The 19,365-nt window shown below is 38.2% G+C and overlaps 2 protein-coding genes across 2 annotated transcripts; both read left to right on the forward strand.

The window, feature by feature from the left end:
• On the forward strand, positions 1-954 carry LOC311167169 (olfactory receptor 5B2-like; the record flags this gene model as incomplete). Its single annotated transcript, XM_084228002.1, has 1 exon — positions 1-954. The coding sequence occupies one exon, from the start codon at positions 1-3 to the stop codon at positions 952-954; it is 954 nt and encodes a 317-aa protein (XP_084084128.1).
• Positions 955-10,378: 9,424 nt separating this feature from the next.
• Positions 10,379-11,322, forward strand: LOC311167255 (olfactory receptor 5B3-like; the record flags this gene model as incomplete). The annotated part of the gene is given in 2 exon segments (XM_084228119.1): positions 10,379-10,895; positions 10,898-11,322. Coding segments are annotated over 2 exon segments (942 nt in total).
• Between the last annotated feature and the right edge of the window lie 8,043 nt (positions 11,323-19,365).

Below are 19,365 nucleotides of genomic sequence, written 5' to 3' on the forward strand. Positions count from 1 at the left end.
ATGGAGAATAATTCAGAGGTGATAAATTTCATTCTGGTGGGTCTAACCAATGCCCCAGAACTTCAGATTCCCCTCTTTATCTTGTTCACCTTCATTTACCTCATAACTGCTTTGGGCAACCTGGGGATGATCATGTTGATCCTTGGAGATGCCTGTCTCCACACACCTATGTACTTCTTCATTGTTCACCTGTCTCTAGTGGATTTTGGTTACACTTCAGCTGTCACTCCCAAAGTGATGGCTGGGTTTCTTGTAGGAGACAAGGTCATCTCCTACAATGCATGTGCTGTTCAAATGTTCTTTTTTGCAGCCTTTGCCACCGTGGAAAATTTCCTCTTGGCTGCAATGGCCTATGACCGCTATGCAGCTGTGTGCAAACCCCTGCATTACACCACCATCATGACCACAGGTATGTGTGCTCGCCTGGCCCTAAGTTGCTATGTTGGTGGCTTCCTGAATGCCTCCATCCATGTTGGGGACACATTCCGTCTCACTTTCTGTATGTCCAATGTGGTCCACCACTTTTTCTGTGACGTGCCAGCTGTCATGGTTCTCTCTTGCTCTAATAGATATGTTAGTGAGATGGTTCTCTTTTTTGTGGCAAGCTTCGACATCTTAATTTCTCTTGTGGTTATCTTGATTTCCTACATTTTCATATTCATCACCATCCTGAAGATGAAATCAGCCAAGGGACACCAAAAGGCTTTGTCCACCTGTGCTTCTCACCTCACTGCTGTCTCCATCTTCTATGGGACTGTCATCTTCATGTACTTACAACCCAACTCCAGCCGTTCCATGGACACAGACAAGACAGCATCTGTGTTCTATGGCATAATCATTCCCATGCTGAACCCCATGGTCTACAGCCTGAGGAATAAAGAGGTCAAGAATGCATTCAAAAAGGTTTTGGGGAAGGCAAAATCATCTCTGGGATTAGGAATTTATGTTGCATGAAGTCTAATAACATAGCTCACTTCTTAGGTCACCCCATTCACATTTTAAGCCCTACACAGCATTAAATTCCTGAATTACATGTTTACCACATCAAACTATTAGAAAAAAATAAAATATGTTGAGAAGTATGATATTTGAACAATTATGACAGAAGGAAAACATACAACATTTTGTGTCTTATTTAAAGTTTTGGAAATGATGAGGATTATAGTCTATAATATGGTGTTGCAAATTTGAAAGTGGCTGAGATGGTAAGTAGATGGTCAAAGTGATGATAATTTTCAATGTGCATATGTTGAAACTTTATGTTGTAGACCTGCAGTTGAAATGATTTAATGATTCTTCAACTAAAAAATTTTGTTTTTTTCAATATTTGCTTTTCCAAGCAAAAATATTTGCTTTTTCCTTTCCTCTGTTGCTCTGGTAACCACTAATCAGGAAAAGGGTCAATGGTGTAGCAAGGATATATTTGGACTCTGATTGATGACCTTAATGTACATTTTGATTCTCAAAGATGAACACACCTGTTCATAACATTGTATATCTTATAATACAATGTCACTCTAATTAAAAAAAAAACTCCTGCCAAAGTCATTTGATTTATTACTTGTTCCACATGCACATAGTGTGACATACAAGCCCTTACACAGAAGCACATAATGTGCCCTACATGGGCATGAAGACACATATACATGGGCAGTGTAAATTAAAATAATTTCTAGGTTTTCAGGATTTGCATCTCATCTTATTTATTTCTTTGTTGAATAGCTATTCTAAGTGTGTTAATTGGAGAAAAAGGTATGTAATTCTATATGAAAGTATGTAATTCTATATATCCTCCATATAGGTCCTTATATTATCCACATATCCTTCTAGATATACTTCTAGAACATTTCCAGAGTTCTAGCTTACTTTCCAATCGGATGAAACATTCTAATCTACATTCTAACTCAAGGCTTTCATTTTTAGTCCAACGTTTTTCTGGAAATATTATCAACTTGATAATTGTAAATCATCTCACAATTTTTACTAAAAGTGATGTCTTCTAAAGTGGCAAGCACCAAATAAATGCTATCAAGTAAAACATGAAAATATGTTAATATGAGCTACATAAACATTTATTCTGATTCTGGTTTAATTTGTTTGTTTTTATTTTTTAAAGATTTATTTATTTTAATGCATACAAGAGCTGGGGTTCAGGCCAGAAGTGGGGGGGGGAGAGGATTTACCAGAGACAGAGTGGGGAACAGAACAGGCAGACTGACTGAAATACACTGCTGAGGGGAGCAACGGGCAAGACAGGAGAGGTCTGCTGTGCCATGTGTGTTGCTCCCTGGCTGGCTGGGGATCGAACTAGTGCTGCAGAGGCTGTGGATTGCTTCATAGTGCTTTGCTTAACCCCTTGCACCACCAGGGAGGCCCCGATTCTGGTTTAATTTGGAAAATCTCTTCATCTATACTGATTATACACCTAACTGAAATGATTCAAAATGGCCATTTAGACTACAAACTTGAAAATATCTGTCATTAATAAACATAAGGTCCATTCAATACCCTAGTGCAATGTGCAATCTATGTGTTTGATTTGATTCTCAGGAGCACCATTCCACACTGAAGCTACCTATGTGTATGTGCACCCATTACTTCTTTTTATGTCTCTAATTATGGGCTTCAATGTCTCAGTATTTGTAAGATCATGCTTGAATGTATTAAGAGGATATACTGGTACTTGAGGTCAATATAGCATATCACAAGAGTCACATTTTTCTTTATGGTGATGTTTCTTATGTAGACATTTATTTTTTTAATTTAGAGTTATTTAGTTACAGAAAATTTCAAAGGTAGTGCAGAGTTCCCAGGCGACTGTGTAGCCTGAGTAACAGCTCCCAAAATTTCTGCATCTGAATTGCTAGAACCTGTGAGTATTCCCAATATGCAGCATAAAATACTGCACAACCTGGTTATAATAAGAAATGGACAGCTCGTCCTGGATTCCTAAAGGAAATCATACCTGTCCTCATACAAAGATAGCAAAGTGAGACTGGATCACAGACAGAAGGGGAGGAGGCAATGTGACCACAGAGGCAGCGATGGGAGTGATGTGACTACAAGCCATGGAATGCCAGCAATGCCAGAAGGTGCAAGAGGCAAGGACCAGTGCCACCGGGGGGACCATGGGCCTCCCACGACAGTGACTGATACAGAGAAACTAATTTTCAGATTCTAGGCCTCTACACTATGAGAGAAAAAAATTTCCATTGTTTGTTTTAAGCCAATAAATTTTGTGTAATATGTAAGTCCTAATAGTAAATCCTTGCTCAATTTCCTCTGTTTTATTTTACTTACATACTTATTTATTCATTTATTTACTTACTATTTGGATGGAGGTGGGTAGGTATGTATACGGGGAGTTCTGAGGTGGCCAAAGTGGAGGTGTGTGACGGATAGCAGAAGGAGAGGACCCAAGGGACTATACAGGAGGACTGTGGGAGCTTTGGTGATCCGTGTGGTGTGATAACTTTCTTCTGAAGAGGTGTGAGCCTATACTCCTAGATAATACACCATATTGTAAGTCAATGCTACCTCAATAAAAAGGACACACTTAAAAAAATAAAATTCATGTGGAAGACAAAAGTTTAGAATAGTTTTATCAATTTTGGAAAAGGTAAATGAAATGGAGAACTGACTCTGTCCAATGCTAAGGCTGCTATCTAGCTGCGCAATCCAGTCCTGGTGGAGGGACAGGCATGGAGACCAATGGCACTGAACAGGAAACCACAACGACCCACATTAGCCACTTTTTCACTTCCAGAATGAAGAATGAATAACATTATCTTTGTTCAGTGTTTTTTTTTTTTTTTTCACAAAATCTAAGGGAAGGTACTATATATAGGAAAACTGAAAAATTTCCCTTTTATTGAATGATCACCTTTTCTTTTACTCTGAGCCTGTTGCTTTTGAAAAGTATCCTTAGACAATACTGTTTTTCTAAAATGACATACTGAGGACAGAAATATTAATTCCCCTTAGATACACATATGTTGCTCTGATAAAATGTGTCAGTTTCTTATTTTGTCATTTTGCGGGGGCAGATCTTTGGAATATCTTAATTAACCATTTTCCTAGTTATGTTTTAGGTACCTAGTTAAAACCCACTACTTAATGCCACCAAACAATTCATATTAACCTCCCATCTTAGTACCCTTATTTTGATCACAACTAAAAATTAATTGTCCTATAAGGTAACATTTACAGTTGCCAAGTAATAGGACCTGTCTTGGGGGTGATATCATACCTTCTAAATATTAATTTCTCACTTACACTACTGTACATCCATAATGCAGGCTAGATAGGGAAGTAGAGGAGTCGAATAGTCAACAAAAGACACAAGTTGATGGAGTTTATCATGAATAGATGTAACTGTAGTAATTGGGCTTAAATCGTGGTGACAAGAGGGGAGACAAGACACAGATACTATATATTCTTCAAGGAAAATATGAGTTCCATCCACACTCCACACTCTTACTTTTTTTGCATAATTATAAGAGGGCTGGACTTGTGTGGAAGTGGATAGATGGTATGAACATCACTATACATATGATCTATGCAATATATCAATTTTTTAAAAGATTCATTTTATTTACTTATGCATACAAGAGCTGGGGTGTAGGCTAGAAATGTGGAGGATGGTGAGAGTACTCACCAGAGACAGAGTGGGGAGCAGAACGGGTGGATTGACCAAAATACACTGCTGAGGGGAGAAACAGGTGACACAGAGAGGTCTGCTGTGCCATGTGGGTAGCTCCCTGCCCTGGGATTGAACTAGTACTGTAGTGGCTGCTGATAGCTTCATAGTGCTGAGACTTAACTCCTTGGGCCACCAGAGAGGCCCCAATATATCAATTTTTAAACATAATAAACATTAATGTTGGACCTTATGGAAAACTGGGTATGTGCTAGACATTGGGTCATGATTTATACTTATGCCATTGGGTAATCTTGATGAGCCATAGGGTGACATGATACTATGATCTGCTTCCTTACAGAAGGAAGCTGGTTGATGAGACCAGTCACTTGCCCAAATTTTAGGCAAAACAACCTAAATCCTAAACCACACTTGTAACCAATGCAATTGCCTGCTGTAATAAAGGTGCAAGTATTGTTAGAGGTGTGGATTCAGATGCAAATATGCAAAGGAAAAAAATGATTTTATCTAATTATTAGGAAAACATTCCAAAGATCAAAGTGTAGTGGTAAGGTAGGTGATGTTTAAAAAGGATTTTCCACTGAAACTTCTTCAGAGATCTTTGAGAAAGAGCAATGAATAATAATGAAATAAATTGTAAATTAAAATTTTAAAAGTTAACATGCCAAGTTCTATACGGACGTAAAAAAAAATTGAACTCACTGCTGGTGGGAGTTTAAAATAATAGAGTTGCCACTTTATTTCTGTTCCTTTTCTCCTTAATAAACTTTTTCTTTCTAAAATAAAATAAAATAAAATAAAATAATAGAGCCACTTTAGAAAAGAGTTTGGCAGTCTCTTATCCAAATAGAAACATATTTACAGTGTGACCAAGCAATCTAATAGGTATTTACCCAAATGAAACAACAATCTGTATTTATATAAAAAATTTTATACAAATATTTACACCAATTTTATTTGTAACCAATAAATGCTAGAACAAACAAATGTGTTCCTCGCCTGTAGAATGTGGGAAATTCTTCCTAATGTTCATATGTGGAATAATTCCCTGCAAGAGAACATTTTCCAATTCATCACAGGTAACAATAGGGATGGAACTCAAGTGCTAAGTGCAAGACTATATACAGTCTTAAAGAGAATGCATTCTACTACATCCTTCCAAAAGCAAAATTATTTGAAAAAGTTAACTGGTTGCCAAGGGCAATGGGAGGGAGAAAGGATTTATCACAAGAAGTTGACAAAAATGTATTATTGTGACTGATTATTTGACCAAAAATTGGACAAAATTCTTCAAACTACACACTGAAATTGTGGAATTACTGTACATAAATTAGGCATTACTTATAAATAGACAAAAAAGAAGTAAAAAACTATACAAAAATAATACCAAAATGTGTTTTTATACTGAAAATAATCAGCTTCATCCCCACAGGCGGTTTAATTACTTCTTTCCTGGGAAAACGGGATGACAAATTGTCCTGTTCTCACTGGGGAAAGCCCCAGAGAGCCCCAGGTTGTATAATTCTCTCCCTATTCTCCTGTGTTAGCTTTAGAATCCTAAAATGACCATATCGCATCATTTTTTTAAGATTTATTTATTTATACAAGCACTGGGGTACAGTCAGAAGCGCGGGAGGGTGAGAGAATTCACCAGAGCCAGAGTGTAGCGCATCATTTTAGAGGAGCCAATTGCAGGTTGAGCCCATAGGATCATCTGTATTCACCTGCATGTTGATTCTTGTAGCACAAAGAGGTGTTCCCCAACCTGGGAATTTGCTCCGGCTCTTCTATGTTGTCAGGGAAAGCACCTTAAAACAATTGATTTAAAAGGATAATCTCTCAGAATTATGTGATAGACTTTCACTTATTTGATGTTTTTAATCACAATTCTGTGATTTAGAGAAAGAGATTATCATCATTATTATTATTATTTAACAAAAAGAAGGAAGTGACACCTGTAAGGACACAGAAAGAATGCAAGGTAGGTTTGGGGCTTGACCCCATTGACATTTTCCCCCTATTTTTCCCACTCTAGAAAACTTGAACCCTGATCAACACTCCTGCGAGGCAGGGCCTCTGCTAGCACTAGGCATTATTGCACAGCTGTTATTCTGACTTCAGACTCACTTTTCTGAACTGACTGTTCATCCTCCTCCCGCAGCCAGGTAAGCATCCACATTCTATAAATTGTATTTTAGGGAAAAGTGTTATTCTTGAAAAAAATCTGTAGGGCAACCACACTTCAAGTAATTTGAAATAGAAATAGATTGTTTCAATGTAGTTTTAAAATGATGAGATAAGGGCCTCCCCGGTGGTGCAGCGGTTGAGCGCTGCCCGCAGCCTCTGCAGCGCCGGTTCGATCTCCGGCTGCTCCCCGGGCACTGGAGGAGGGTCCCACAGGGCACTCAGACCTCTCCTGCCGCCCGCTGCTCCCCTCAGCAGTGTACTTCAGTCCTTCTGCCTGCTCTGCTCCCCGCTCTGCCTCTGGTGAATTCTCTCACCCTCCTGTGCTTCTGACTGTACCCAGTGCTTGTATAAATAAATAAATAAATCTTAAAAAAAAATAAAATAAAATGATGAGATAAGACTGGAATACAAATGTCAAAAAATCTATCAAAGGGAGCTTACTGCTACCTATGAAACACCATCCTGCTTTCCTACAGAAATTAACAAAAAATACATACAAACATACAATTAACACAGAAACAATAAAACATACAAAAAATAAAGGCAGAATTGTGAGGTGTTCTTAAACTACAAAAGTGTCCTGTTATGAATTAATAACGGCCAAATTTTCACTTTATAATCTCATGTTTATTATTTCTATCACTTCCCCACATACTGATGGGCAATGGGTAGAAACAGGTTTTTGATCTCAGAAGTGAATTTAACTATTGAATCTTAAATCTTGTAAAATCTTTGCTTTTTAAGATTTTCTTTTTAGTAGTTAAATTTATTTATTTTCTTACATCATTGTTGATTTTTATACAGAATTTGATTTTTCCTCATGATGTAGTCCCCATAGTTCCACCACCACCATAGCCCCGTGATCCATCACTATGGACACTTGTGCTATTCACTCCCCTCTCTCAACCCCTCTCAATTCCTCTGTCTTGCTCAGATCTGTAGTCAGCTTGTAAATTCTGTCTTATTCTTGACCTTCTGTTCAGTTTTTCTTTATTCCATGTATAAATGAAACCATCCAATATTAATCTTATTACTTCTGACTTATTTGACTTAGCCTAATCCACTCCACCCATGTTGCCACAAACGGCATGTGTTTATCTTTTTTGATCACTGAGTAGTATTCTATTGTGTCTACATACCACAAATTTTGATCCACTTTTAACCTTAAATTTTATGGAGGTAACATTAGTTTACAACTCTGTGTATGCTGGGTGAGTACAGTTTAACACCTCTACAAATACATTTTACACACCAAAACCACCAAAGAATTCTAATAACTTGCTTGGCCATTCAGTTGACCCCTCCACCCAATCCTTCTACCTCAAACTCCTGTCCCTCTAGAAACACCATGTTGTTGTCAGGGTCTAATGTTTTATTTTTATATTATTTATTTATGTATTTATTTATATTTTATATCATTGTTCATTTTTGTACAATTTTTGCTTTCTTTTCTCAGATGTAGTCCCCATAGAATTTCCACCACCAATTCACCTGTGCACCATCACCAGAATCCCTTATGTTCTTCCTGCCTTTGTTTCAACACCTCAGTTTGTATTCATCTTGTTTACTTGTTTATTTGCTTTGTTTCTTTTATTCTGCACATAAATGAAATAATACACGATTTGCCTTTGCCTTTCTTTTTTGATATTTCTCTTAGCACAACATTCTCAAGCTCTATCCTTTTGGGGGGAGTGGTGATTTTTTTTTTTCTTTATAGCTGAGCATTCTTTCACTATGTGTCTATAGCATACATTCTTTACAAAATCGACAGTTGTGAGCAACTAAGTTGTTCCCACATCTGGGTTACTGGGAATAGTGCTCAGTGAACATAGAAAGCCCAGCGAGGAATCTGGCATTTATGCAACATCACATAATCCCTTAAATCCTTAATTTCCTAATGCTAAAGTAGTATAAAAATACCAGCTGCCTAAAGCAAACACACACACAAACACAACACAATTCACACAACACATTTATAGGGAAAATTCCATCCTTGACTGAGGGAGAACATAGTATATGGTAACAGTGGTCAGTGGGGTAGGTAAACATAATGTCCACATTAAACACATTAAACAAACTTGTAGAGTGATGCTGCAAAAGCTTTAGGAGAAATTTGTTAATAGTTAGCCAAGGATGGATGCCCTTCCACAGTTCAAACTCAAACAAATTATTTATAATACTGTCCTTATATAAGAACAGGTTCAAATGAAAAAAAAATTACCAACATGTTGCTTGTCACAAAAAAGATCTATGAGTTAAGGATGGCCCTCAGATAAGGATGGTTCAATCCTTTATTTCTGTGATTTTGCTATGACATGACAGCAATGAAAGAAAAAAAAAGAGTTTAGAAAAGGTGACCTTTTATCCAAAGTAAATATGGATTTAGAGGAAGAAATTAAGCAGAAGACTGGCTCACATGGAATTGCTGGAGCAACCCATTCTATTGGGGAGGCAAGAACAGCCTGAGATACCCTGGAGATCACAGAAAATTCCAGTGGTCCTGGGGTGGGAGAAAAGGCAAATTGAAGAGGAATTTCAGATCTTACTCATACCTGAAGTCCTACAAGCTGCCTCCCATTTTCTCCAAACTAACATCATTATATCCTCATAGTAATATCACTGCTAACACTCATCAGACTGCTTAACCCTGATTTTAGGAATTACCTTTTTCTAAGTCACAAGTCTTATGTAAAGTAGATCTCATTACTGTTTTTATCCCACAGAAGGAAAATAAGGGTCAGGAAATTAGGTAGAGCCAATGACTCCTAGGTAGAAAGGGTAATGGGTGTGTGTACCTCATCCTGAAGGCCAAATGCTATGTTTCCTCCTCAGAATTGCCCCTCCACTTGTATATGCACTTGCTGGTCCAGTGTCCTATCACATCCACTAAACAAATATCTTAGTGACTTCACTGTGAAATCATGAATACAGAGTATGGAGAAGTGTTGAAAATGAATAACTGTATTTTGACTTAAATTACATTTAATTTTAATTCAACTAAGACCACTGGACTTAGAAATTACTCAGCATGATTTCAAATGTTAATTTTAGTTCAGTGTTGCCAATTAATTCATATTAAAGTATGAAAAGTTATTCAGCCTCTTAAAGCATCGTGATTTGTTATTGTAATAACAAACCAAATCCAATGTTTTTGATAGAATACTCATATAAATATATACAATATGTGGAGAGGTTGTTGTTAGATGAGAAATATACAAATAAATAGTCAGATATATTTATTCAAGAAAAGTCATTGATTGACTCATTTAACATTATTTATCTCATAGTTTTAAGTTATAAAACTTAAAAATTAGAGAGGTGAAACATGAAGATACTATATTCAACCATATGCCAATCTGTATATAATTAAAGTACTAAATTATATTGTCAATTCATTTTTTTAAATATGAACAATCTTAAAATACAAATTATTGCTAAAATGTGACACTATATATGCAATTTTCAACTTAAACTTCGTTTATCACTGTTCCTTTCCACTCATATCTCTAAGTATTTTGTTACTCAATAACAATGAAGAACAACACAGAAGTGACGGAGTTCATCCTCCTAGGACTGACGGATGACCCACAGCTGCAGATCCCACTGTTTATAATCTTCACCCTCATCTACCTCATCACTGTAGTAGGGAACCTGGGAATGATAGTGCTGATCCGCTTGGACTCTCATCTCCACACGTCCATGTACTTCTTCCTCAGTAACCTGTCTCTGGTGGACTTTGGTTACTCCACAGCTGTCACTCCTACAGTCATAGCTGGATTTCTTACAGAAGAAAATATCATCTCCTACAATGCCTGTGCTGCTCAGATTTTCTTTTTTGCAGTATTTGCCACTGCAGAAAATTTCCTCTTGGCCTCAATGGCCTATGACCGCTATGCAGCCGTGTGCAAACCCCTGCATTACACCACCACCATGACCACAGAAGTGTGTGCACGTCTGGCCACAGCCTCCTACCTCTGTAGTATCATGAATGCCTCCATCCAAGTTGGGGACACATTCAGCCTCACTTTCTGTGGCTCAAATGTGGTCCATCACTTTTCTGTGATATTCCAGCTATCATGGTTCTCTCTTGCTCTAATAGACATGTTAGTGAACTTGTTCTCATTTATATAGTGAGTTTCAATATCTTTTTTGCTCTCGTGGTTATCTGGATATCCTACATTTTCATATTTGCCACCATCCTAAAGATACGCTCGTCTGCAGGCTATCAGAAGGCTCTGTCCACCTGTGCCTCCCACTTTGTTGCTGTCTCCATCTTTTATGGAACTGTTATGTTCATGTACCTGCAACCCAATTCCAGCCATTCCATGGACACAGACAAAATGGCATCTGTGTTCTATGCCATCATCATCCCCATGCTGAACCCCATGGTCTACAGCCTGAGGAACAAGGAGGTCAAGAGTGCCTTCATGAAGCTATTTGTAACAGTAAAATCATCTTTAGGATCAGGATTTTAAGGTTGTGCAATGTATAATACCCTTTCATTAATTCATGTGACTCCGGTTTAAAAGTAAAGTGGTTCCATAGATGTTAATCATATTCCCTTGAGAAACATCTTCAGTAACTGAAGTGTTATTTTCGAAATAATTTCTTTGCTATTTAGCCTTGCATTTTCTGATTAACACAATGTTTTCTTCCCACACCTCTTAGGTCAGCTCACTTTTCCCCAGCTTTCCTCAGAGAAATAAGTCATAAATGTGTAGTACAAGGAAAGATGTTTTTATTTTCTATATTCATTCCTGAGATCTGTGGTCCCAATTCTTTAAATTGTGCACATTAAATTTCACTCTTTGCTAGGTAGAGTTCTGCGGGTTTTCACAGAATTGTATGTTCATGACACAGTACCAAGGAGCATAATTGTGTCATCTTAGAAAGTCCATTCCTAATTCTTATGGACAACCATTCCCTTGGAAATCATCGTACTAGCTTTTCATCCAATGTTATTTGAATGGAATCATACAGTACTGAGCCTGTACATCTTGCTTACTGCCTTTTAAAATTCACTGTAGACATCCATTTTTTTGCATGAGTCATTAGTACTCCATTTAATCATTGGATAGTCTTCTGTTTAGTGCTATACTAGTGTATTTCATTCATTTTTCAAAGAGCTTCTGGTTATTTCCAGTTCTGGCAATTGTTAATCTCAAATGTTTAAATACATTTGCATAAAGGTTTATGGGGGATATAAGTTTTCAGTTTACATTTAACATTTAGTTATTTTGCATACGGACTGATAACAGTTGCAGGAAAATTGGTTGAAAAGAATTTGTTTTCTCTGCTCACTTGCCATAGCACCTGACAAAGTTCAGCTGAACCCAAAGGCAATCTGAAGCATTTGGGTGATTCTCATGCATTGATGTAGATGCATCAATTATAAATGTAATACTGGCATGGGGCATGAGGGGAATTCAGCAATTTCACTTCTCATAGTAAATCCAAAGAAAACAAAAACACTAACAAAAAGATATCTGCTGGTACCTAAAAGCAAAGCAAGAAGGAGAAGAATGTTGAAAGAACCAGAAAGAAGGAGAGAAAATGGCAGCCACAGATTACAGTACCCACAGCCAAGAAACAGTCCTGCAGGACTATGGGGCTTACACCTCCCAGCCCATTCAAGAGCATATGGGCAACAAAGTAGGAGACACTTGCACATTGATGTCAGCCACACCTAGGCTCAGACTACTGCCACCTATGGGTGTACCATCTATGCAGTTTCATGTAGACAGCTACCCACTAACTATAATAGTCCACCGGTCCCTGGGCTCACAGTCAGCTGTCCAGCGGTATGGCACAGCCATTATGATACCATCTCTGCTACAGTTTAGATCATTCGTTTTCCTCTGCAACTCCATCTGCCTAAGACACTCAGCCTATTTACTCAAACCATTGACAACAACCAGTAGCTGTTACATTGCAAGGCCGCAAGATGTTAACAAAATTGCTAAGATTAGTCAGCCTCAATCTAGTACAGGGATTTACAACCAGCCCAGCCCAGGATTTGGACAAGAAACTTGTTATCCCCTGTCCCTATGCATCCAGCTGCCACACCGCCTTCTCTTCTCCTATCAGCTATTCCTTTTCACAGTTGACTAGTTATGATCAGAGCAGTTACACTCAGCAGGTCACCTACAAAGCGAGCAGCTATGGACAGAAAAATATCTATGGTTGATGAAGTGGCTATGTGCAGCAGCCACCCACAACTCACTGCCCCCCAAAATGGACCCTCCCTCCAGGCTCCATGTCAACATAGTCAACAAGAAGCTTCTGCAGGTAGCAGAGTTCCTTCAACAGGAGCACCCCAGTAGCATGGGTGATTATGCACGGGAATCCCAAGGATTTTGCCGCAGGAAGGGCAGGAGCAAGAGTGGACCTCATCACTGGGGCAGAGAAGAGTCAGGTTGATGTGGCAACGCAAACAGATATGCACACAGAGATAGACCTGGTGGAATGGGTGGTGGAGATCCAGGTGGCCTCAATAAGCCAGATGAACCCATGGAGGAAGGACCAGATCTTTTTTTTTTTTTAAGATTTATTTATTTATGCGTACAAGAACTGGGGTACAGGCCAGAGGTGTGGGGGGTGAGAGGATTCACCAGAGACAGAGTGGGGAACAGAACAGGCAGACTGACTGAAATACACTGTTGAGGGGAGCAGCGGGCGAGACAGGAGAGGTCTACTGAGCCATGTGGGTAGCTCCCTGGCCGGGGATTGAACTCTGCTGCAGTGGCTCAGATAGCTTCACAGGTTGTGTCTTAACCACTTGCTCTACCAGGGAGGCCCGGAAGTACCAGATCTTGATCTCCACGAGCCTATAGATCCAGAAGAAGCCTTCCTAGTGACTTTGACAACAGTGTGATTTATGTGCATGGATTCTAGATGATCTTTAAGAGCTCTGGAGTTACGATGAACAAAACCCGGCAACCCAAGATGCACATCTATTTGGGTAAGGAAACTCAGAGGTGATGTCCCCCTGCCTGCCAAGGTTGCAGAGGAGTGGTTTGATGGGAAAAATTTTCAAGGAGCAAACTGAAAGTTTCTCTTTATCAGAAGAAGCCTTCAGTGAAGAGCAGACGGTGTGACTATCCCACCCCATCAGGCGGATGGGATGCTACAGCCTCACGTGATGGTCCTGGGTGCCGTGGGGGACCGAGTTGGAGACAGAGGAGGCTTTCCCACAAATGCACCTTGGGGTTCCCAAGAGAACCCTCCAGAGCAGGAAACATCCAGCACCGAATGGGGACTGAGAGTGCCCCAGTGCAGGACGTGGAAAGCAGAACTTTGCCTGGAGAACAAAATGCAAGCGGTGTGAGACCCCCCAAGTCTGGAGACTTCCTCCCACCACCCTTCCCCTCCCAAGGTGGTGACCAGGCATGTCATTACATGACACTATTTTAAAGGGAGGAGACCCTGCACAGAGCTCCTTTGGTCATCATTCATACAAGTGACTGCCAATACTTTTTAGCACACACCAGCCTTTCCCCAAAGTGAGTACTGGAAATGAATCTGCATCCAGATCCAGGGAAAACACCTTAAGATAATTAACACAGCAATTCATGTTGAAATGATAACCCCTTACAAAGTCACTAGAGACCCACCCTCATTTGTTTTTTACAGACATTATACTATGAAATAGTTTGAAAAGCAATTTTATTATTCCTGTAGCACAGATAAGTTGAGCTTGGTGGAAGTGGAAGTAAATAGTTCTTCCAAGTACATAAAACATCTGATGTACATGCAAGACTTGAATGTAGGCTTCCTAGTTCCTTGGTAATAGTTCTTCCTCCATTTCTGAGGTAATAATAAGCCTCAGATACCTTGGAGCATTTGACCAGTACCCGAGAGGCAGTTTCCCAGAAATTATTTGGACGTACTTCTAGGGCTGGATTTCACATCTCAAACTCACAATTCAAGATTGTCTTTCTTATCTTTCCAAGAGCAAGGGAAGCCTCTAGACTCCATGAACACTTTCTATGATCTTATGAACTCATTCTGGTTGTTTGAATACTTTTTTTTTCTGAAACATTTGAAAAACATAGGATTCAAAAATATTTATTCAGCAGAGAGTAGAATTTATGAGATTCCATGTGGCTTTCCTTAAGAGGACTGCAAAAAGCTATGATGGATATTTTGATTGAATTGGGGGTAAATGTCTCCAATTTCTCATGTTTTGGGTTGTTATTGAAGGGATGACTAGGTTAACATGTGAGACAATAGTTCTGTAGACTCCACAGGATTACCATGAAACCCTCAAAAGTCTTACTCTATTCTTACTCTCATTTCCCCACTTTCTTTCATTCCCTGTTCTTCCAGACATTCTGACAGTGGTGTGACTTACGCACAGACACAGGAAAGCTGGACATTACCTTGATTCTTGCACTGATCTCTTAATGTATGTGCAGTATGAGGAAAGTACATAACCTCTTTAATTCTACATTTTCTTAACTGGAAATGAGGTTTATATGTGTGTGGGAGTATATACATACTTTTGCTTGCTCTCCCTCCTGCTATCTCTACCTACTGATCATCTATCTTTCTGTCACCCATCTTTTTCTCTCTCTCTCTTTCACTCTAGCTTCCTCCTCATTCCATCAATCAACCAATCATTTATCCATAGATCCATTCTTCTTTGAGACAAACTGGTACATAAACACTAAATTTCAGTGTTAAAAAACTCAGAAGATCTGATCTAGAAGATTAATTAATTCCATATATGTGATTTGAGCACAATAATACTGCTCTCTGATCCTCAGCTCATTCATATATACATTTAGGAAGTAAACCACGTCATTTCTAAAGATGTTCAAGAATCTCTAACTCTGGGGATTAATTACCTTCTCTATATTGCTATCTTATCCCACTATATTATAGTATAGTAGCCTAAATAATGATCTCCAAAATGTTTACATCCTAATCCCTTGCACCTGTAAGTATATTGACTACCAGTAAAGAAACTGTAGATTTATGACCAAGTCACAGAATTTGAGATGATTACAATAATACTGGCTTATCTGTGTGGACCCAATGTGACATGTTATTAATCATGTACATATAAATTGATTAAAAATAAAATTTAAAATTATCAATTATGGCATTGTGTGTGTGATGTATTGATACATAATTTTAAGGTCAGATATAATGTAGAGTAGGACCAGGATGAAGATAGTGGAGAATACTAGTTTTCAGAGAATAATAGTGGTTTTCAAATTAAAGAGAAAAGATTTAAATTATTGTTTTGTTCATGAAACAATCTACAAATTAAAGTCACCTATCCAGACTATTAATCTTTAGTAATCAATACCTGTAATCAAGCTAGGTATTGATAGTAATGCTTTGAGAATGAGTGTAAGAAAGGAATTTCAACAGAAACTAAAATGTGACTTGCAAGGAAAAATTAAACAAAAGAGGACTTAGAGATTTCTGCTTTCTCACACAGAATAACTGACATATTCAGTCACATGGAGAGGCAGGTTAGAGTAAAAGAAATAGGGATTTCTACTTCAACACAGATAACAATATGAATGGACCAAAAGTACTGAAGAAAGACTACAGACTTAAAAAGAATATGTATTCAAGTACATCCCTCCAAAAGTAAAATTATTTCGAAATAGAGTTAACTGGTTTCCAGGGGCAGTTGGAGGGAAAAGAGATTGATCAAAAGAAGTTGATAAAAATGTATTATGCTGACTGTGATTATTTGACAAAAATTGGACAAAATTTTTCGAACTATGCATTAAATTGTGGCTATTACTATATGTAAATAAGACATTACTAATAAATGGACAAAAAGAAATAAAAAATAATACAACAATGTGTGTTTATAATGAAAACAAACAGTTTCATCCCAACAGGCAGTTTAATTGCTTCTTTCTAGGAAAATGGGATGACAAATTGTCCATGTTCTCACCAGGGAAATTCTCAGAGAGCCCCAGGTTTCTATAATTCTCCCTGCATCTCCATACAGTAGGCTTTGAAGCCCAAAATGACCACGTCACATCATTTTAGAGGAGCCAGACTGTATGCTGAGCCCATAGGATCATCTTTATTCTTCTGAACATTTATTCATGTGGCACACAGAGGTGTTCCCCAACCTAAGAATTTTCTCTGACTCCTCAATGTTGTCAGGGAAAGCACCCCAAGGCAACCTATATGGGTTGACTTAAAATTATAATCCCTTAGAAATAGTTAGACTTTAATTTATTTTATATTTTTAAAAACAATTCTGTGATTTAGACAGAGGTAATATTATTATTGTTGCTGTTATTGTTATTATTTACAAATAAGGAGGCAGTAGGTGCCTCCTTTAAAGGCATGGGGAAAATGCTTGATCCACATTAACATCTCTCCCCCTATATTACCGATCTAGATAACTTGAACCCTCATTAACACTCCTGCTGGGGAGGTCCTCTGCTCATACTTAGGCATTATTTCACAGCTGTTATTCTGACTTCAGACTGACTGTTCAACCTCTTCCCGCAGCCTGGTAAGCATCCACATTTATAAATTATTTTTTAGCAAGAAGTGTTATTCCTGAAAAATAACAGTGTGGTGCAGCCACACTTCAAGTAATTTGAAACAGAAATAGATTGTTTCAATGTATTTCTAAAATAAGACTGGAATTTAACTGTCAAAATTTCTATCACAAGAGTTTACTGATATTTATGAAACACCATCCTGATTTTCTAAAGAAATGAACAAAAATAAGTAAAATAATGATGCTCTGATTGGCCAAGTATAATTGATCTTGTTCACTAAGTTTTGGCCTCTGATTGGAGGTCCAACAAACAATCGAAGCAGAAGTGCAAGGTGATCCTTAAACTACAAAATTATCATTATGAATTAATAATGATCAAACTTCATGTTAAACTTTTACTTATAGTCTCATGCTTATCAATACTAACACTTTCCCAGATAGTGATGGTCGGTGAGCTCAAAAATGGATTGAACTACTGAATCCTGACTCTTGTAAAGCTCTGCTTTTCCAATTTTTAATCTTAATTTTTATTGAGCAAACATTATTTTACAACATTGAGTATGTTTTCCGGGTACAGTTTCACACTTCTTCCAATGCATTTTCCACACCACAACCACCATTCCAATTCTAATTGGAATAACTGGCCACTGTCTTCAAGGGACCCCTCCTCCCATTCCACCCTTTTCTACTTCCTACCCCATGTAAACACCATGGTGTGTCAGGGTCCAATGGTTTATAGTCATTTTCTTTTTTTGGTTCCTTGACTTTGTTTCTTTATATTCTACACTTGAATGAAACCATACAAGATTTGCCTTTCTCTTTTTGATATTTCACTTAGCACAACATTGTCAACCTCTATGCATGTTGGTGGAAAGGCAAGATTTCATTTTCTTTTTTATAGCTGAGTAGTCTTCCACTTTGTGTAAATAGTCAGTATTCTTCACACAATCAACTGTTGTTGTGCAACTAGGTTGTTCCTACATCTTGGTTATGGGGAATAGTGCTCAGTGAACATGGAATGTCCCAGCTAGAAATCAGATGATTTTATAGCATCACATAACCTCTTAAACCCTTGATTTCCTTAATGCTAAAGTAGTTATAATAATACTAGCTATTTCAAACACTCACAACACAATTCACATAAGCACACAAAGTCCCATCCTTGGCTGTGGAAGAATGTAATATATGCTAACAGTGGTTATGTGGGGTAAGGTCAGCAAATATATTGTCCTTGTAGAACAGACTTGGGGAGTAAAGTTGCAAAAGCTTTAGGAGGAAGGTGGTAGTAGTTAACCAAGGCTGGATGCCCTTCCAAAGTGTGCAAACTCAAATGAAAAGTTTAAAATAAATATGAAAAAATTACCAATATGGTGCTTGTCTCCAAAACAGATTTACAGGCTGAGGATGGCCCACAGATAAGGAGGGATCAAGCTTGATATCTGTGATCTTGCTATGACATGACAGTAATGAAAGAAAGACTTTAAGAAAAAGAGACTCTTGTTCAAACTATATATAGGTATCAAAGAAGAAATTAAGCAGAAGTCTGGCTCACTCGGAATTGCTGGAGCAACCCATTCTATGGGGCAAGCAAGGACAGACTGAGATACCCTGGAGATCACAGAAAATTCCGGTCGCTCTGGGTTGGGAGAAAAGGTAAATTGAAGAGGAATTTCAGAACTCACCCACACCTGAAATCCTACAGGCTGCCTCCTATTTTCCCCAAACTAACAAAAAAACCATCATTGTGTCCTCATAGTTATATCACAGCTAACACTCATCAGACTGAAGTTAACCACAATTCTGACTGTTTTTGGGGAATTACTTTTTCTAAGTCACAAGTCTTATGTAATGTCAATTTCATTACTATCTTTACTCCGTAGAATGAAAATGAGGGACAGGCTATTAGGTAGGGCCAATGACTCCGAGGTAGAAAGGGGTAATGGGGGTGTGTACCTCATCCTGAAGCCCAAGCTCTATACCAAATGATGTGCCTCCTTTTCAGAATTGCCTCTGCTACGTGTATATGCAC

The sequence above is a fragment of the Talpa europaea genome (genome assembly GCF_964194135.1).
Source record: "Talpa europaea genome assembly, chromosome: 1".
Lineage (NCBI taxonomy): Eukaryota > Metazoa > Chordata > Mammalia > Eulipotyphla > Talpidae > Talpa > Talpa europaea.